This window comes from Musa acuminata, chromosome BXJ3-4 (assembly GCF_036884655.1).
Source record: "Musa acuminata AAA Group cultivar baxijiao chromosome BXJ3-4, Cavendish_Baxijiao_AAA, whole genome shotgun sequence".
NCBI classification, from domain to species: Eukaryota; Viridiplantae; Streptophyta; class Magnoliopsida; order Zingiberales; family Musaceae; genus Musa; species Musa acuminata.
This window is the reverse complement of record NC_088352.1, coordinates 34338124-34356202: the sequence shown is the minus strand read 5'-3', so window position 1 is coordinate 34356202 and position 18079 is coordinate 34338124. Positions and strand designations below refer to the sequence as shown.

Sequence of the window (18079 nt, the reverse complement as noted above, 5' to 3'; positions counted from 1 at the left end):
ATTTCTATATCGAGGAGTAAAAGCTTAATAGTGGCATAACAAAGGCACAATTGAGATGTTTCAGCTGCATGTTCATAGGCCAATTAACGAGGAACAAGATCTCAATTATAACGAGAGTGCCGCGCGGGAGAGAAGCAAGCTTCTTATAGGAGCGGGCAAGTGAGGCGCGGAGTTGGGACAGCCATCAGCCTTACTGCTTTGGGCGCAGTGAGCCCAAACACATCGTCCATGTCCAAGTCACCGGGCTTCGTTCCGGCAGGGAGGCTCCAGTCGAAGCAATGCAGCAGCTGTGCCACCGCCAGCTCCAGCACGTAGAGCCCCAGCTGCATGCCCGGGCAGGACCGCCGCCCTGACCCGAACGGCAGAAGCTCGAAGCAGCTCCCTCGGAAGTCGAACGCCGCGGCGTCGCCTCCCGGGGCGAACCGTGACGGCTGGAACGCGCTGGGGCTCTTCCACGCGTCCCGGTCCCGGCCGATGCCCCACGCGTTGACGAACACCCTTGTCCCGACGGGGATGAAGTACCCGGCGAGCTCGCAGTCCCGAGTAGCCTGGTGTTGGAGGAGGGGGAGGGGAGGGTGGAGACGGAGCATCTCCTTCACGGCACACTTGAGGTAGGGGAGCTTGTCAAGGTCACTGTCGTCCACTTTCCGGTGGAGGCCGACGACGCTCGCCAGTTCCTGTTGCGTTCGTTTCAGCTCTTCGGGGCTCTTAAGTAGCTCCGCCATGGCCCACTCTATGCCCAACGCCACCGTCTCCGTCCCACCAAACATCACATCCTGTGTGTGTGTCACGTAACGGATTGCAATCCTCATATGAATGCATATAGAAGCAGCACGACCTTAGTATAATCCTCAGATGCTTTGTATGTGTGCAACAAAAATGATATCCGTGCCAAAAATATATGCGAACACAACGATACTATTTCAATTTCATGTAATTTGAAGGGAATTCGACTATTTTATCATTCTTTGTCGTTTAAAACGTTGCGAGGAAGAAATAAAAAAGATACATAGGCATGCAGCCATATATGCCAACGAAGGCCATGTTAGAGTGCGACCTCCAACTGTTTATATATATGCCTACTTGCATAAGATGATGCCAACTTCCAGCCGAAGAGGATGTCTCCATCTCTGAAGACGACATGTAAGACATGATTGCGACTGACATGCCACAGAATTACTCAAACTAAAATCTGATCTCTGAGTTCAAACGTGTATTCGTCTACATATATATCCTCAATCTATGTTGAGATTCTAATACTAGCAAAGGCATTATAATTGACGGCAGAGCTGTCACAGAGAGAGAGAGAGAGAGAGGTACCATTATTATCGCCTTGATGTTAGATCTTGTGAGGCTTAGATCACCATGGAGATCGCCACCATCGTTAGTGTCACCAGAATCCCCAAGAAATGCAAGCATGCCGTCAACCATGTCGGCGTCCTGCGCATCCGCCTCCTTCGGGTTGGCCAAATGGTCGTCGATGATCACGTCGATGTAGCGATCGATCGCTTGCCTTGCCACCTTCAGCCTCTTGTCGATGCCCTGCAAGTCCATCCACCGCAGCCATGGGAGGAAGTCGCTGATGTTGAACTCCCCAAAAAGCTTCGAGTACTCCTGCAGTATGCCGGCGAACTCGCCCTGGTTCCCGTGGCTCTGCGCCCCGAAAGCTGCCATGAAGGTGACGTTCTTGGCGAGGGTGAAGGCCAGATCGCCGACATCGACGGACGACCCGCTCCGTCTAGCGGCGAAGCGGACGGCGGAGTCGACCTCGTGGCGGACCGACGCCCACGACTGGAGGCGCCTGCGGCTGAAGAGCTTCATGACGCAGAGCTTGCGCGTCTGGCGCCAGAAAGGACCGTAGTTGGCGAAGGCCATGTCGGCACGGTCGTAAGTGAGGTACGCGATGGCGGCGGTGACGGGGCGGTTGCAGAACGACGCGTCCTGCACCTGCAGCACCAGCCGGGCCATCTCCGGCGTGGACACGACGACGGCGTGAAGGGAGCCGAGGCGGAGGTGGAAGAGGCCGCCGTATCTCTCGGCAAGCCTCGCGAAGCCGCGGTGAGTCAGCTGGTCCATCATGAGCATGTTGCCGATAATCGGCAGCGGCTGCGGCCCTGGCGGCAGCAGAAGCTTTCGTCCGCTTCTCATGCAGAAGAAAGATAAGAGAGCGAGTGGGATGAAAACGGAAGCAACCATGAACGAGAGTTGGTGAAACCAATCCATGGCTCCTCTCCTAGATGAGTACACCGAAGACCGACAGACAGCGGTGGGGGCAGGACCCGTAGTGGTCGGAGGGTGCTACTTCTAGTGACCCAAAGCGGGGGGCCGTCCACCTGATATGATCGAGTCATATTCTTTTTATATTTATTTTTTCTGGGAAAAACTGAACGATCGAGATTAAAAGGTAACTAGAATGAACGGCTCTCGTATAAGGGTGATCAGATTTTTGTTTAAGTAATTTCGAAACGCACAGTGTCTATTTCGCTACTGTAAGTGATTTGATTTCGATGTCGAGAAGTAAAAGCCTTACGATATATATATATATAGATAAGCCTTAGTGATCGCATATCTCAATTATTAGGAAGAGTGCCACATACACCATAGCAGTCATGTGTTACACGTGCGAAGCACACATACACGTGAGTCATGGCAGAGGATACCTGGAGATTTGATCGTTTAAACATAATAACAATGTGATTGAGTGGGTGATGTGCATGCGGCATTTAAAAAGGATTTCAAATATATTATCAATCAATCTTTGCCGTTTTATACTTAGTAGAATTAGCATTATAATTGCTAGTATGTAGAGAGATTCATTCTAATACTAGTAGAATTAGCATTATAATTGATGATAGTAGAATTGTTAGAAAGAGAGCTCAAAGACTTAATGGTGTTATGGCCTTGATGTTAACAACCTCTGATGAGGCTTAGACAACTATTGGAGATGGTCATTAACCAATCAATCAACTTGTTATTATAAATATTAAATTCTCATTATTACAAGGCTTATTATAGGCTTAGATCTATCTCTCTTAATTACATCAGGACCTTAGTCATAATTAGTAAGACAGTCAACTAGATTATTATTAGTTTTAATATTAAAAAATAATAATAAATTGAGAATTTAGTCATTTAATTAACTTTTGTCTGATCTTTATATGTCTGTCTACTCAATAAAAAAATGATTGTAACTCTACAATCAAAATAGAAGTAGGGTTAGAGATCATTGAAAGAGAATAAATCAAAATTTCAAGTCATCTTGACTTAAATATAGTGGTTCAAGTGTTTTATCTTTCATACTACTCATGGTGGAAGATGGTTAAAATATAGCACTGACAACACGAATAAAAATATATCTACAAGGAGATTTGATATCTAAAAAATTAGAAATATAATTAGCATCATTGTAACGTTTCATAACATACCCTACAAAAGTTAAGTCCATAATAAAAAAATACTTAAGGTATTAATAGTATATCTGCATTGGTTGAAGAATATTTTTTTACCTTGATCTGCATTGTTGAAATCTAAAAAAATATATATTTTAAAATCTTGATTAAATTATAAACTTACAACTGAATCAATTTTGAATAATTAAGAATAAAAATATTTTATTTTATATTTATAAAATAAATATAAAGATATTTTGGTACTAGTAACATAAACAAATATGAAAAGATATGATGAATTTAGTGAAAGATTGAAAGAATATAAGAAATCAAGTAGAGAAAAAGTGGATTTTTATCCCATGTTAGTTGTAGGAAATAAAAAATGCTTTTATAGCCTTTTTCATGAATCAGAATTTGCCACACGACAGTTTGCATGCAGTCGTACACCAAGTCGACGTCGTAGGGGACTCGAACGTGGGACGTGAGACTCGTAATGTAAGACTACAAGCAAGGGATGAATATAAATATAGAAGAGCATGAGGGTACAAAGAGAGCTGAAGCCGTGCCTTACAAGTCAGATGAAGAAGAAGATGAAGAAGAAGAAGAAGGTGGGAGGCAGTGAGGAAAAGGTGAGAGAGAAGCCAAATGTATGAGTTGGACCCAAACCACCCGTCTTCGGCTTTTTGTTGGGCCTTCTCTTATCCGTCACTATACTGAGTCTTCTTCCCCTCTTTGCCTCCTCCGTTTGCTCCTGTCACAATCAACAGCACAAAGGTTCAAAGGGGGTGGGCGTGCGCTGCATGTGAGCTAGACGAAGGGTTGGGCGTTGCCACCGTCGTTCACGTGACCTTTCTTAACTGACGGCCACTTTGGGGCGAGAATTTGGCCGTTATGGCCGGAATCTGCGGTTTCGTCTCGTGGACACGTGACTCACAGTCGACGGAACTCTCAGTTTCGAAACACTTTTGGCTCGTGGACACGTGGCTTTGTGTCGGACCAACTCTAAGTGTCGAGCTTCGACTTCTCTGGGCGTACGATGATCCACCTCTGTGCACGAATCCTAAAGAATCACACCGTCTCCAGTTCCGGGACCAGCGGACTCGAACATGTACCCGCCCATGTGGCAGTTAGAAACCTACTTATCCTATTCGTTTCAAAATCGTGATGCGAATGCCACGTTTGATCGATTTTGTAATCAACAACCTCGTTGCATGCACCGAATGCAGCGGTCTAATTTACTAGGAGTTGATTTGGTCCAAGTCCTAGTGACGAAGACCACCTTCATTATTTTGTATTGAGTCTCGTAATCTAAGCCGCGAGTTCAACCTGTTTTACTCCCCTCGGAGGACGGCGGTGGATGCGTCCGTTGATGGCTCCCCAGGCGTCCCTCCCCCGCTGGGATAGCGACCCCGGCCGCCGCCACGTTGGGCCGCTTTGACTCGGTCGGCCCGGGAGACGAAAGCGTGAAATGACCCTCCTGGCCCGGCCGAAAGCGCCTCGGCTCGGCGGCCGCTCCGAGGCGCGCCGGACCCATACTTCACTTGTCATCTACGGAACGAATCCTCGAAGCGACGCGTCAAGGAATCCGAGGGGCACTTGCGTCAACTCGTACGCGTCACGTCCACCCCCGTTACCATCGCGTGATACAAATGCAATCTGGCGCGTGTGGTATTCCTAATATGCCCCCACTCTTGGGTGTCCAATTACTGGTCTGGAAAAGAATGGAGGAGGACATGTGAAATGATAACACGTTTAAGGCGACTGCCTCGGGACAAAAAGCTGCCGCTTCTCCCTTTTGATGCTTCCGTGATTCTGAGACACGAGGGAGGACAGAATCGGTAAGAAAAAGCTGTCCATCCAGTAGCAATTTGGTGGGAGCCGCCAATTCGAATGAATGGGGTCGGGATCGCGCTAATCTTGACCAACAGTATGACCACACAAATCTCACTTCCGAGATAGCAGTGGGCGAACCCATTCACTCCCTGGAGGCAAAAGGCCATCATCAATCAGTGTGTCACTCAAAAGATACGTGCCACGGGGGGGATGTACCAAATGGAGATGGGTCCGCCCCAAATCGCTCTCGGTGAATTATGTTGGAATTTCTAATTTTCGATTATTTTGAGTCTGAAATTATATTTTGTTTGAGGAAAATAATGTGTGAAGCGTATTGGCAATCGCGTCCTGAAATTTCGAGCTGGCCATTAAATTAAATTAAGTGGAAAAAGAGTAGTACGAAAGGTGAATGGGGATGGGTGGAACAGAGCATTTGTTTCGCTTATAGGCGTTGGCATCTATTCAATGCTACACGGAACGTTCATCACCTCCTCTTCTCCCTCTCTGTCTCTGCCCCTTCGCACTCCACGGCCTGCGTCTGTTCCTCCCTTGGCATACTCCCACTGCTCTCAGGTAGGATGGATCGCAAGTAAATATGCTACAAATGACATATTTGGGACGGAAATGGAAGAAAAGACGGAATCTTTCTTCTTTTCTTGTGCTACTATGTTTCCTTCTACACCCCAAACATGTATTTCTTCCTTTCTTCTTCTTCTTCTTCTTCTTGTTATATGCGGAAGTTTGGTTGGGTTGCAGGGAGAGAAGGAAAGCAACATGGAAGTGGTGAATGCTAATTTGAGACCGGAGATTTTGTGCTCAGGGCAGCAGAAGCAGCAGAACCAGGTGGTTTTGAGTGAGGAGGCGGGTTGGGCTGTCGAAAGGGGGAATATTATGGGTGAGGCGTTCTCTGTCGACGACCTCCTCAACCTCGGTGAGTTCGTGGAGGACGAGATGGAAGCGGCGGAGGAAGAGGCAGGAAGAGTATCCCAAATTGATGCCCGAGAAGCGCATAACGAAACAACGCATTCTTCTTCTTCTTCTTCCTCGTCTTCGGGTCTCACCTTCGAGCTTCCGCTGCCGCTTTCGGATATATGTCTTCCAGTGAGTGTCGTTGTATTTGTTGTTGGAATAATAGAAGATAAAAGACTATAGTTGCGATTTTCATGTTAGAAAGGGTAGATTTTGATGCATTCCGAGCGGTTTTGCTGTGCTGCCTTCAGGCGCATGATGCTGCAGAACTGGAATGGGTTTCCTTCATCATCGACGACTCAATCTCGGAGTTCCCGTCGTGCTCCGGCGTCGCATCCCTTTCTCCGCCGCCGAGCGGCGCCCAGAGTGAGAACCTCCAAGCCCGTGCCGCCGAGCCACAAGGCCAAGGCCCTTCCTTCCTGGTCCCCAACGTCTGCGCCATCTCCACCGAAGCCAAGGTCCCAGTAAAGGCCAAGCGGAGCAAGCGCTCGCGCAGCGCCACCGCCACCGCCGCCTGGTCCATGTCCGGCCCGCTGTCCTTGGCGGACTCCTCCTCGTGCTCCTCCGCCACCACCACCTCCTCCGCCTCTTCTTGCTCCTCGACGTCTTCCTCTTCCCCTTTCCTCATATACGACCCCTCCGCGGTCGCCGTCGACCAAAGCTTCCTCCTTTACGACCATCCCCCGCAGCCCAAGAAGCAGAAGCAGAAGCCGAAGAAACGCGGCCGGAAGCCCAAAACGCCGCTGTCCACCGCCTCCGGCGAGCGGCGTTGCAGCCACTGCGGCGCCCAGAAGACTCCGCAGTGGCGGGCCGGCCCGCTCGGCGCCAAGACCCTATGCAACGCCTGCGGCGTCCGTTTCAAGTCCGGCCGGCTCCTCCCGGAGTACCGCCCGGCGTGCAGCCCCACCTTCGTCAGCCACAAGCACTCCAACAGCCACCGCAAGGTCCTGGAGATGCGCCGAAAGAAGGAGGCGGAGCTCCTGGCCCCCGCCGCTTCCCCGCCGCCTCCCCTCTTGGTAGCAGTCTCTCTGTAACGGATTGGGTCTTCTTCTTCTTCTTCTTCTCTTTTAGGTAGCGGTTTAGCTTCGTCCCCTAGCTTTGGTAAGTTCGTCTCTATTACTAGTTTTCTCTCCACTGGTTACACTACATTATATTCCTGTAGGCTTTCGCTGAAACAGAGAGACTCGGGTGTAGGAGAGAGAAACGATAGATTTTAGCGAGTTATTATGAATTCAGATGATTGACCTGACTGCCTTTTCTGCTCAAAATCTACAGTGAGAGTTGGCTTCAGCTTCAGCTTCTGACTCTGAAGTTTCTTGGTTATTTCTTTGTTTGAATTGAATTCAGGACTGTTCTTGTTGTTTGTTTTGGATTGTTCATTGAATGTTCGACATGGGTTGAACCTTTTACAACTTCAATATGTTCCATATGCGAGGATCACATGATGACACTATTTCCTTGCCTTCTCTTACCAATCCAAACCTAACACAATCCTACTCCTACTCTGTGAGCTGGAAGCTGTGTAGTAAGGTTGCACTAGAATATGCAAATCACATGCCATGGGATTATGCTTTGCCTACAGGTTGGATAAAACTTTGCGTATCCGATGGATAGAGAGAGAGTTTTGCTGTAGACCATGTGATCATTCACCTCAAAGTAGACTGAGCGAATGGCTCTTTCCTGCATCCCTTTGTCCACTTGTTGAAATTAGAAATGTGGCACGGACTTTGATACACGATGCAATCATTAACCAACACAGTGTGAGGATTTATCAGGGAGGCGTGCTTCAAGTTAAGCAAAGATGGAATGGTTTTCTTTATCCTCTCGAGTGCTCTTTCGGGGCTCTGCAATCATGTTGTCCGAGTAGCTATTGTTGACAAGGTTTAGTGGAGTTTAGTGGGATCTTAGTGTGCTCCTAGCGACGAGAGATGGAAGTGGCCTTAGTGGTTACGATGGTTTGGATGACGGTGACTGGGGGAGAAGAGATATGGATTAGAGATGGCAGCATTCCACATGCTATCTTGGCTGGGTTAGATAGTGACTTGGGAAGCCCACTGTATCTTACTTTTAATCCAACTCCAAAGCACACTTTATGTCCAATATATACGATAAAGAAAAAGTTGATCCAAATACCCTTTCTTTTTTCTTTTTCTTGTCGATAATAATAGTACAAGTTCAAAGGTTTACTAATATTACAAGTTTTGACCTGTCTTCTGATCTACTTGTGGTCAACTCTACAACTTTTGAATACTTGTAGATGGTCAACCTTGGCACATAAGCATGCAATGCAACAAAGTCCACCTCTAATTTATTTTAGTTCATTTTTTTTATTTTTGATAATACATGTTATATTTATAAAAATTTAAATCGGATGGACGGTCGAGAAGACGCAAGCGGATGAGATGGACCGCTTTGGACGGTTGGCCTGAGACTACAATTGTGGCTCCCATCACTGGCTATTGGGCCCTGCTAAAATTGGACCAATGGGCCGAGTCTCGATCATTCGGGACATCTACCCGATCCGAGTCGGCGTCAGACGATTCCTCAACTGGGTCCCATCTAGACTTCGTTTTCGGACTAGAAACGACTCCCAAATCTAATTAAATCTGAGATCATCTTCAATCTCGCTGCACGGAAGAAAACAGCGAACTCCGCAACAGCTTGATGCAATGGGTCCGGTGCGTCACCTGTAAAATGATAAGTGGAGGATCTCTACTTATTGTGTTCGAGCTAAACAGCGGAACGCAGAGTACCAGGAGATAACGATTGGGAGCGGGCTCCTCGACCGTCGGATTCGAAGATTAGGAAATGCGTTGGAGCCTCAAATAGAAGGTGTGGTGGCGGGGACTGATCGAGAGTCGGTGCCGAACCAGGCCATCGTCTTCTTCATCTTCGTTGCGATCTCTCAGGTACGAACCCTCTTGCCCTTGATCACTAAACTCCTCCAGATTCGTTCGCGAATGGTGTTGTCCCATTCGATCTCGCGTCCTTGTTGTGGAATGGATCGATCGATCGTTGAATCCATGATTTCTGTGGAATTTTGGGTTCCTTGGATGCATTTTTGTTTTCGGGTTATGAGGGTTCCGATGCGATCGGTTGGATTCTTTCTTTTTAGTTTCTTTTGCTTCTGTCGGCGTCGGAGGAGTTGTCCATTTTGAGATTTGGGCGTTTCTCGATGCCTTCATCTCTTGTCGCTGAACCAGTTATCTAGTTCTTGATCACATCGCCGAGATTCCTTTGATTATTTTGTTTGCCGATGCGATCATTCGGCTTCGTTCTTTTCAGTTTCTTTTGCTTCTGTGGGCGTCGATGGAGTTGTCCGTTACATTTGTGTTCTTGAGCAGTCCGTTAGTGTTATGATTTCTTTGCTTTTTTGTGTGCTGCTTGTTGGCTTATGTTGTTGCTGAGCAGATTGGTAGGGCATGCGTATTTACGTTACGAAGACTTTGTTGTCATAGACAGGAGCCATTGTGTATTAGCAACACATAATTTAACTGATCTGCCTTGACCCATTTTGGTCCTATCAGTAAAAAACCACATCTTGACGGGTTCCAGGCGGTTCTGGTTTCGATTTTGGATCCGTCAGTTTCGGGTCCAGAATCATCGATTTTGGAATCTTTTTTTTTAATTGATGTTGAATGATCAATTTTCAATCAAATTGCACATAGTTCTGTACATATAAATTGCTAGATGATTCGATTATTCCTTCAGTTAATGTATCAAATAAATCTTCCATTGTCTTCTTACATGATCTCTTGGATCCTTGGCTTCGTTGGTCCAATCATCAACATATGTTTAGGTCTTACCTGATTCAAGGGTCATACTCAAATGAGTCTCATCCTATATACATCCTCCAGCACTAGAAGTTTGCTTTACAGCTATAGTGTTGACACGAGAATTTAACAATAATTGATAAAACTAGAAAGGTTGTTGAACACAGTGCTCACCATTAGAATTGGAAAATCTCAAACTGTATAGTTGTGACCAAACTTATTCAAAAGAAGTGGTTAGATAAATATCAAGTTTGGAGTTCGAGCCTACTGATTCTCTAGATTTCTTTAGCTTTCTGCAACAATAATTATCATCCGATACTAATTCTATCACGTTCTCCATCTTATCTATATATTGAGAAGGTTGGGGTATACTGTTTATTATAAATGACACTATAATGGTAGTCAACGATCATATTTCTAGCTTGTCTCATATTTAACTAATATCAACATTTAAGTGTGAACAATCTTAATAAATATCCAAATAATTATGCAAACCAAAAATAGAAGCAACATGATAAATAAGTAGAATAATTTCCGAAAGAATTAAGCCACTTAGTCTTTATTACCTTAATGATCAAGTTCAACTCATTATCATTTTTATATTTCATTTAGAGTGTTAATAACATTGATACATTCAATTATTCAATGAGCTGTAGGATAATAAACATAAAATGAACATAAATATAATAAGCATTATTAAAAACTTTCAAAATATCTACATTTTTTTTATAAACATTACAATAATGAGCATATAAATTCACTTGTTTCACATTATTTACAACAAAGGTATATAATAATTTTTTAGATTCAAAACTCTCATTAAATAATTCAGTCATACGATGAATTCCATCGGAAAGAAATATTTTTGAAAACCTTTTGGGTCTTTCAATTTGATTTGCAAAATCTTGTCTACCCTTTCATTACTTGTGGATGTGCCCACAAAAATAAAATTGCTTGCTTAATGAGTAAGTAAAATATTCAAGACATTTAAAACATTTTTGTACACATAAATTTAAAATATGACATGTCCATCTAATATGAAAAAAATTTACCAAGGTTGGCTGTCAAATTTATTCCGAGTAAGGATTAGATGCAATATTTAAATATGCATTATAAAAAAAATTTAAAAATTAAAAACCAAATTATACTATTTCAAAATGGTTTTTATCATTCTATAAATATCGTCGTCTGAATGTCTATCATAAAAAATGCTAAAGGCGATCAATCTATTTTTCATAGTGCTCGCTATTAATCCAATGATGTGTAATTTCTATGGAATAATGCATTTGCTAATTATCGCACCAAATATTACTACAAATAGCAATAGGTCCATCAGAAGATCGAAATAAATTTTACAAACTTTTCTTTTTTTATAAAGTTTGTGATGGTGCATGTGAGAGTGATCCTATGAACAGGTTTTGCGACATGATTTAAAGTATTTTGATAATAATTAATAAAAATTATTTTTTTAACAAATTGAAAGAGAAATGTTCAATGGAAAATAAAATTGACTAATTCCTTTATTTTTTTAGCAAAAAAATGAAATATTTGGGAAGGGTTAGTTACGTAGCTGGAAATTTGACTATGGTTTTTGTCAAGATTTGCTTGAGTAAGATGCTTTTTCTCAATGTGCTTCCTAAACATCCTATACCCACTTCTTTCGTTAAATTTAGAACTTTGGGAGTAATAGTAAAGACCCACGTGAATAGGATGCTTTTGGTTACCGGTTTCGGAACCCTCGGTTCTGTAACCATGGTGATGTGGTCAGGTCTACCTAAAACCTTCATAGATATTTTGGTCATCAGTTCTTTATACATTGAAAAGAATTTCAAGATAACCTTGTGTCAGTGACCATTAACATTCTTCTGGCAGATAACAAGATATTTGAAGCATACTAGTGCGGGTGCCATGGCTTCCTACTTGCTTAACAAGTATATACAAGGGAAAAGTATCATCAAAATGTTGGGGGATTGATGTAGGAGTGATATTTGGAGGGCTTCGAAATTTAGGAACTGATCAATCTGTACTTGATGAGGAATGCTCAATTAAATGCTTTTTCTAAACTTGTTTCATTAGGTCTATTGGCTTCCTTGGAACATAAACCTAGATTTAGATTCGCAAAGACATTGATTAATAGAATGTTGCGAGATCTTCAAATTGACCTTTCACAAACTTGTATGTTCCCAATTCTCTGAATCAAAAGTTAATTATCATGTATGCATCAAAGGCTTAGGCATATTAATTGTTGATCCCTAGATAAGCTTGCCTAGAGCTGCTCATGTAGATGCTCAGTGAACCCAGCCGTCAGATGTGCCAGATGAAGATTTTATATTCTTGAGTGCTAGGTGCCATGGGAAAAGAAATCTATTTGCGATGGCAGTACTTAATCCTGATTTCCAGCTTTTGTTTTGATTGTTCTATTTGTGTGCGCTTGCTGTTCTGAAGAATATTTTTTATCTGGTTAGCAGTTGAACCAACATGAGTCGACCGCATGATGGACAGCGGATTTTCTTTCCCTTTGGAAATCCTTTTCGGATTATCTCCCCCAAAAGATCTTCTCAATCGCTGAAGATTCGTGAATTATTGTTTTCGTTCGAGCAAGGTCTGGCAGAAAACTTGAAAAAGCTCAAGCCTAAGGATGCCGCTGATGTTCTTACTCTATCTTGGATGAGTCTTGCTATGGAGTTCCTATCAGATGCTCATAATAGCATAAGAACTTTCATTAATGATCTTCAGTTACCTGTTTCTGACTGGGATGAGAAATGGATCAGCATATATTTGGACAGCAGTGTGAAATTGCTTGATGTTTGCATTGCATTAATCTCCGAGCTGTCCAGATTGGATCAAGGCCAACTTCTGCTTCAGTATGTGCTGCATCTAGTGGACATCTCGGCTAGTTATCCTTCATCTGAACAGCTTGTACGAGCTCATTCATATCTTCATGAATGGATCAAACACATCTCTAAGAGCCCTAAACTAGACAACTTTGCTGTCGTCGTAGAGAGTCTTCATCAAGGAACTCTTGATCTCCCTAAGGTCAAGAGCTCCAAAGGGAAGGCACTGACGAGAGCCTTATATGGAGTTAAGGTCATGACTATATTTATTTGTGGCATCTTTTCAGCATCACTCTCAGGTTGCTCAAGAGCATTGATAGACCTGCATGTTTCTGCTGATTTCCTTTGGTTTGAGGCCTTCAGTGACTTGCAAGCTATTGTGAATGAGAAAATAGAGAGAAAAGTTGTTGGTGGGAAGGTGGTACTGTTCAAAGAGATAGAAGCAGTCAAAATATGTGCTTCACAGTTACATGATTTGGCCAACCATGTCAGCTGCAAGGAAGAACCTGTGCAAGATACAAGTGGCATTAATCATGAAGATGAAGTGCCTGCAGCAGGGAAGAACACTGATTTTGAAAGATGGAGGTTGCAAGGCTGTGTTACCAATTTGGACGGTGCGGCAAAGAAGCTTGGCCATGAGCTAGGTTCTCTCTCAAATCAAGCCAATGACTTCTTCGAAATTATTTTAAGCGGACGTGATGCTCTGCTTTGCAATTTTAGAGCATCCGCTGTAACACATGACAGTATTAATGACATCAGGTCATGATGCGGTCTGATTGTTCTATGGGTTTTTATTGCTTTGTTGGGTTTGGGCTAGCAAAGTTCCTTAACTTTGATGATGAGTTTGAAAAAGCATGTTATGTGTTTTGGTTGTACTTCAATTTGTGCTGTAAATTTGTTGTATTATGTGATGTATATAATCTACTGTGCCCGTTTTGCGTAGTATTTGTAGTGTTATGATTTGGTTTGCACTGTTCATTATAATAAACGAAACTCTATTATGGATAGTCGATACCACGACAGCATTTGTAGAACAAAACCAGCTTTTGTTGCATACGCAGATGGTGAAAGTAGTGCAAAGATAATACTAGTAATTTTGATGCATGTGGCTAAGTCGTCGAGTTCTATCTATTATCCGCAAGCTCATAATTCGAGATTAAAAATCTTAAAAAGGCTTGGAGGTACTCTTAACGATCTGACATAGCTTTTTAGGCTCGGCCAAATGACGGACCAAACATAATTCTGCTGCTATCACATGCAAGAACGCTAGATTTTATTTCCAGTTCTGACATGCTTCATGAGACCCACAATAATTTAGCTTCAGCATCACCATCCACTGTGCTTGTCTCAAACCTATGACTTCCAGAGCCCCCCCCCTCCCTCTTCGGAACAACTGTTAACACCTCCACATTCTGGGAGGGCTCTCACGACTCATCCACCTGCCCAAAACAACGTTCATAGAAAAATGACACCAATCGATTTATATATTTGTGTCGGCATATGAACAGATCACGTTGGATGTCATGAGTTCTTATAATTGTACTGTATGCGTTGGTGACAAACATACGACCGGGAATGTCATCCCTGTAGAGTTAGTTTACCGATGCTATGGTTCAAACATTAATTCTAAGAAATCTGTGTGCCTTTCCTGTTTTATCTCTCTCTACTACGTTACTATAATTCACTTTGTAATAGGAACTCGGTGGAACTTTACAGATCAGAAATAATGCACAGCTTTCTCGAGTCGCCGCTATGCAGCCAGCAGCTGCGCTGGCATCGGCAAAAGACATTTATGTTCATGCTTATCTTCACAGCATTTACCCCCACCACCGCCACCACCACCCCATCATTCATCCTTCATCTGTGACCGTACCAGCAGCTTCAGTAAAGTGATCCACATCGACGTCTTCCGGCCGCCATAATGCATCCAAATATAAAGCAAATCCATGGCAGGAAGCAACCGCTGGTATGATGATGAATGGCCTGCAAGGGGAAGAAGCATGTGAGTGTTTGCTTAAAGCAGATTCTGAACAGATCAGAGTCAGAGCTGGATATTGGAGTTGCTCATATTATTACTTGGAATCACAGCACACTCTACCGAGTCTCTTTTATTTGCCTAAGCAATAAAGTATATTATGTAGGTGAAAAATCACATGGGCATTCATTATTAAGAAGACCCATAATAATGCACTATTTGGCCTTCGCTCATTGTTTAGTACCTTTCTGCAAAGCTGGGACTTGTGTGGCTTTTTGAGCTGCAAGTCACACACCCTATCACATGTCCACCATGAATTGAGTGTGCGGACTTGCCATTCCCTCTTCTCAAGTCTTTGCTCCCCTCCTCCGTGACAACCCTTATTAAAGCTGAAGAGAAGTCCATGTGCTCGCATGTATCCCACATGCACCACCTCCCTCTCCCTTCTTCGGTTCCTCATTCCCCTGTTGCAGCTCACAGACGACCGGAGATGCGGGAGGAAGACGAAGTATGGTTGACTTTGCTCTTCAGACCATAGCTGACATTTCTCTACGGCCAGAGCTACTAAATGACAATAATAATTTTGAGTTTCTGCGCGGTTCACGCAGGCATGTCAGGAACGGAACAAAACCCATGGCACCAAACTGGAACTCCTCTGCTTTGCCAGACCGAGTGCGCGCACAAGGACCCAAGGAGACAGTGGCAAGTAAAGCAACACAAAAAGTAGAGTTGGACTAGGCATAAAGTTCGAGGGGATCAAAGGTTTAAAGCAGCAGCAGCATCTCCACCAAGCAAGCCACCCCTTTAACACACACCGTTCCCTTCTCTTTCTTCTCCTTAATGGATTCTTCGGTTGAAGTGTCACACTCCACTTCTTCCTCGGTCGACACTAATATTCTCAACCACTACGTAGCCCTTCTCCTTCCGCCTACGTATTTCCTCACACCAAAAACAAGCTTCGTCTTCTCTTCTTTGTTCTAATACTGAAGCTGTCCCTATTTGCTCATCGATGGAACGGTTGATATGTCAACGACAGACCTCCATTATACTATACGGTAGCTTTCGATATGGGGGTCACATTGATCGCCGGGTCTTTAATTCACGGCCACTCGCTGATCGAGTCGGATGTGAGATCTGACGCGGTCACGACGTGGCAACCATTACAGAGAGAGAGAGAAGCGATAGCAGATGGCCCACCCGATGTGGCACTTGCAACTGTCATTCCAGGTTTCGAATTCACACCATGCGCGCATGTATGATCTCACATAGCACAAATAAGAATAAACCTTAATTATGAGAGCTTTTTTTATTCCCCTCTGATTTAAAGTTGTACTTGAACTGTAAATATTTTTATCCTAATTTTTGCCATCTGCACATCTCCCGAATATAATGAGAATAAAATTTGATATCATACAAAGGACGTGTTAATATATAATAATAATATTCACTTTTAAATTTCTTGACAGGTTCATTAATGACCTGATGATGATATCAGCACGAAATGTATGTACCATCTTTTGGACCCCTATGGGTTGATTATTTAATTGGAGTGGCTTTTCTTCCTGAGATAAATGTCAAATGGACCTTTCTGGATAATTGCATGTCTCCACTTACCCAAAACCCCCTACGATATTTCACATTTGCAGTATACATCCCATATATATTTCCTCTCTCCCTCTCTCTCTCTCGCCCACTACGGCTATCTAATTTACATAATGGTTATATGACAGATGTGACCCCCTAATCTACAAATCACTTTTGCCGTCAGATTTTGATGCAACGGCTGCGATGGAAGAGGATGCCTTGTCCCGCAACATCCTGACCACGTCGGCCATGGATGGGCGGAGACCGGGGTTGTCGCCGACGCACGAGGACGCCACGTCCACAGCCGCCTTCGCCTCCCCGGCGTCGTAGTCCCCGCCCAGCCTGGGGTCCAACGCCTTCGTGGCCCTCCCCTCCGGGTCCCGCAGCACCGGGCCCATCGCCGCCGTCAGCCGCAGCTCCCGGCCCGCGTCGAACGCCTCCGCCCCCGTGACCAGCTCCAGCAGCAGCACCCCGAAGCTGTACACGTCGCTCTTCTTGGAGACCATCCCGGAGCGCAGGTAGTGCGGGTCGACGTAGCCCAGGGAACCCACCATCATGGCGCGGGCGGAGCGCGGGGGAGCCACCGCCGCAGAGAAGCCCGCCCGGGCCGACCCGAAGTCGCACAGCTTCGCCTCCATCCGTCCGTCGAGGAGCACGTTCGCGGCCTTGACGTCGCCGTGCACCACCTGGGGGTCGCACCCCTCGTGCAGGTACTCCAGCGCCTGCGCCACCTGGTACGCGACCGCCATGCGTCGCGCCCACGGCAGCACCTCGCCGTTGCCGTGCAGCCTCTCCTGGAGGCTCCCGTTCGGCACGTACTCGAACACCAACACGCCTTCTTCCTCTGCGATCGGGAACCCAAAGCCTTCAGCCAATTAGGAGAAGACGAGACGAGAGGGGGGAAGCGTAGGGAGGGGGCGAGATACGGACCGCGGTCGTCGCAGTAGCCGAGGAGGCGGACAATGTGGGGGTGTCGGAGGCGGAGGAGGACATCGAGCTCCTGGCGGAAGGCGCGGTGCAGGCGCTCGCTGGGGCGGTGGAGCTTGAGGGCAGCGAGGGAGGAGTCCGGGAGGCGGGCGAGATAGACGGTGCTGGAGCCGCCCTCGCCGACCACCGCGTCGGGGGCGAACTTCCCGGTGACCGACTCGATCTCGGCCCATCCGAACCGCCGGGCTGCGGAGCTCTTCTCCTTGCCGAGGACGGTTTCGGGGCCGTCGGCAACGCGGGCCTGGGCGGGGCCGAGCTCCAAGTCGTCGGACCTGCGGCACCAGCCGCACAGGGGTATCCTGTACCTGCGGAACATCTTAAAGTAGGCGAAGGAAACGAGGGCAATAGAGAAGACGACGGCGGCGGAGGCGAGACTTATGGCCAAGGAAAGATGCATAGTAGAAAGAGGGGGAAGGGAAGAGGGAGATGAGAAGGTAATGAAGGAGGAGTGGGCGAGAGGTGCATTATTTATATATAGGGAGGGCAATCAGCTTCAGTTCTGTGATGCAAGCAATAAATGGGTGCCGAGGGAGGAGAGAAGGAAGGAGTCCGATTAAGGTGGCTGGTTAGAGTCCACATAGGGAATAATTGGAGAGAGGAGTGGGAGGGGTCCCCATAGGGGCATTGATGGGAATCTATGAAGAGGGAGCGGGGTTTGGTTGGTCACCCATCAATCATCATTGGAGCATTCAAGTTTGAGATAGACGAGTGGGCGGTGAGTCTGCTGACCACAAA

At 45.5% G+C, this 18079-nt stretch overlaps 4 protein-coding genes across 6 annotated transcripts; 2 read left to right on the top strand and 2 right to left on the bottom strand.

Annotated features, from left to right (window-relative positions):
• Position 1: 1 nt before the first annotated feature.
• LOC135636222 (cytochrome P450 84A1-like) lies at positions 2-2400 on the bottom strand. Its single transcript, XM_065147853.1, has 2 exons — positions 1321-2400; positions 2-776 (listed from the first exon to the last, which is right to left on the bottom strand). The coding sequence occupies exons 1-2, from the start codon at positions 2221-2223 to the stop codon at positions 144-146; spliced, it is 1536 nt and encodes a 511-aa protein (XP_065003925.1). The 5' UTR covers positions 2224-2400; the 3' UTR covers positions 2-143.
• Positions 2401-5637: 3237 nt separating this feature from the next.
• On the top strand, positions 5638-7440 carry LOC135635480 (GATA transcription factor 5-like). Of its 2 annotated transcripts, none has more exons than XM_065146569.1 (3): positions 5638-5795; positions 5979-6323; positions 6443-7440. In XM_065146569.1, exons 1-3 carry the CDS (start codon positions 5688-5690, stop codon positions 7223-7225), a joined length of 1236 nt encoding a protein of 411 aa, XP_065002641.1. In that variant the 5' UTR covers positions 5638-5687; the 3' UTR covers positions 7226-7440. The 2 variants fall into 2 exon arrangements, with proteins under 2 accessions (XP_065002641.1, XP_065002642.1); XM_065146570.1 differs by having other exon boundaries at positions 5779-5913.
• A 1505-nt stretch (positions 7441-8945) lies between these two features.
• On the top strand, positions 8946-13743 carry LOC103979476 (UPF0496 protein 4). 2 transcript variants are annotated; one of them, XM_009395638.3, is made up of 2 exons: positions 8946-9100; positions 12433-13743. In XM_009395638.3, exon 2 carries the CDS (start codon positions 12443-12445, stop codon positions 13562-13564), a length of 1122 nt encoding a protein of 373 aa, XP_009393913.2. In that variant the 5' UTR covers positions 8946-9100; positions 12433-12442; the 3' UTR covers positions 13565-13743. The 2 variants fall into 2 exon arrangements, with proteins under 2 accessions (XP_009393913.2, XP_009393914.2); XM_009395639.3 differs by having other exon boundaries at positions 8952-9100; positions 12430-13743.
• Positions 13744-16201: 2458 nt separating this feature from the next.
• On the bottom strand, positions 16202-17820 carry LOC103979474 (salt tolerance receptor-like cytoplasmic kinase 1). The gene is made up of 2 exons (XM_009395636.3): positions 17288-17820; positions 16202-17201 (listed from the first exon to the last, which is right to left on the bottom strand). Exons 1-2 carry the CDS (start codon positions 17739-17741, stop codon positions 16519-16521), a joined length of 1137 nt encoding a protein of 378 aa, XP_009393911.2. The 5' UTR covers positions 17742-17820; the 3' UTR covers positions 16202-16518.
• Between the last annotated feature and the right edge of the window lie 259 nt (positions 17821-18079).

Coding starts and splice junctions, on each gene's coding strand:
- LOC135636222 (XM_065147853.1), bottom strand. CDS start 2,223: ATGGATTGGTTTCACCAACTCTCGTTCATGGTTGCTTCCGTTTTCATC. Junction 777..1,320: donor ACATCAAGGCGATAATAATG/GTACCTCTCTCT, acceptor ACACACACACAG/GATGTGATGTTTGGTGGGAC.
- LOC135635480 (XM_065146569.1), top strand. CDS start 5,688: ATGCTACACGGAACGTTCATCACCTCCTCTTCTCCCTCTCTGTCTCTG. Junction 5,796..5,978: donor CATACTCCCACTGCTCTCAG/GTAGGATGGATC, acceptor GTTGGGTTGCAG/GGAGAGAAGGAAAGCAACAT. Junction 6,324..6,442: donor TTTCGGATATATGTCTTCCA/GTGAGTGTCGTT, acceptor TGCTGCCTTCAG/GCGCATGATGCTGCAGAACT.
- LOC103979476 (XM_009395638.3), top strand. CDS start 12,443: ATGAGTCGACCGCATGATGGACAGCGGATTTTCTTTCCCTTTGGAAAT.
- LOC103979474 (XM_009395636.3), bottom strand. CDS start 17,741: ATGCATCTTTCCTTGGCCATAAGTCTCGCCTCCGCCGCCGTCGTCTTC. Junction 17,202..17,287: donor CGGCTACTGCGACGACCGCG/GTCCGTATCTCG, acceptor TCCCGATCGCAG/AGGAAGAAGGCGTGTTGGTG.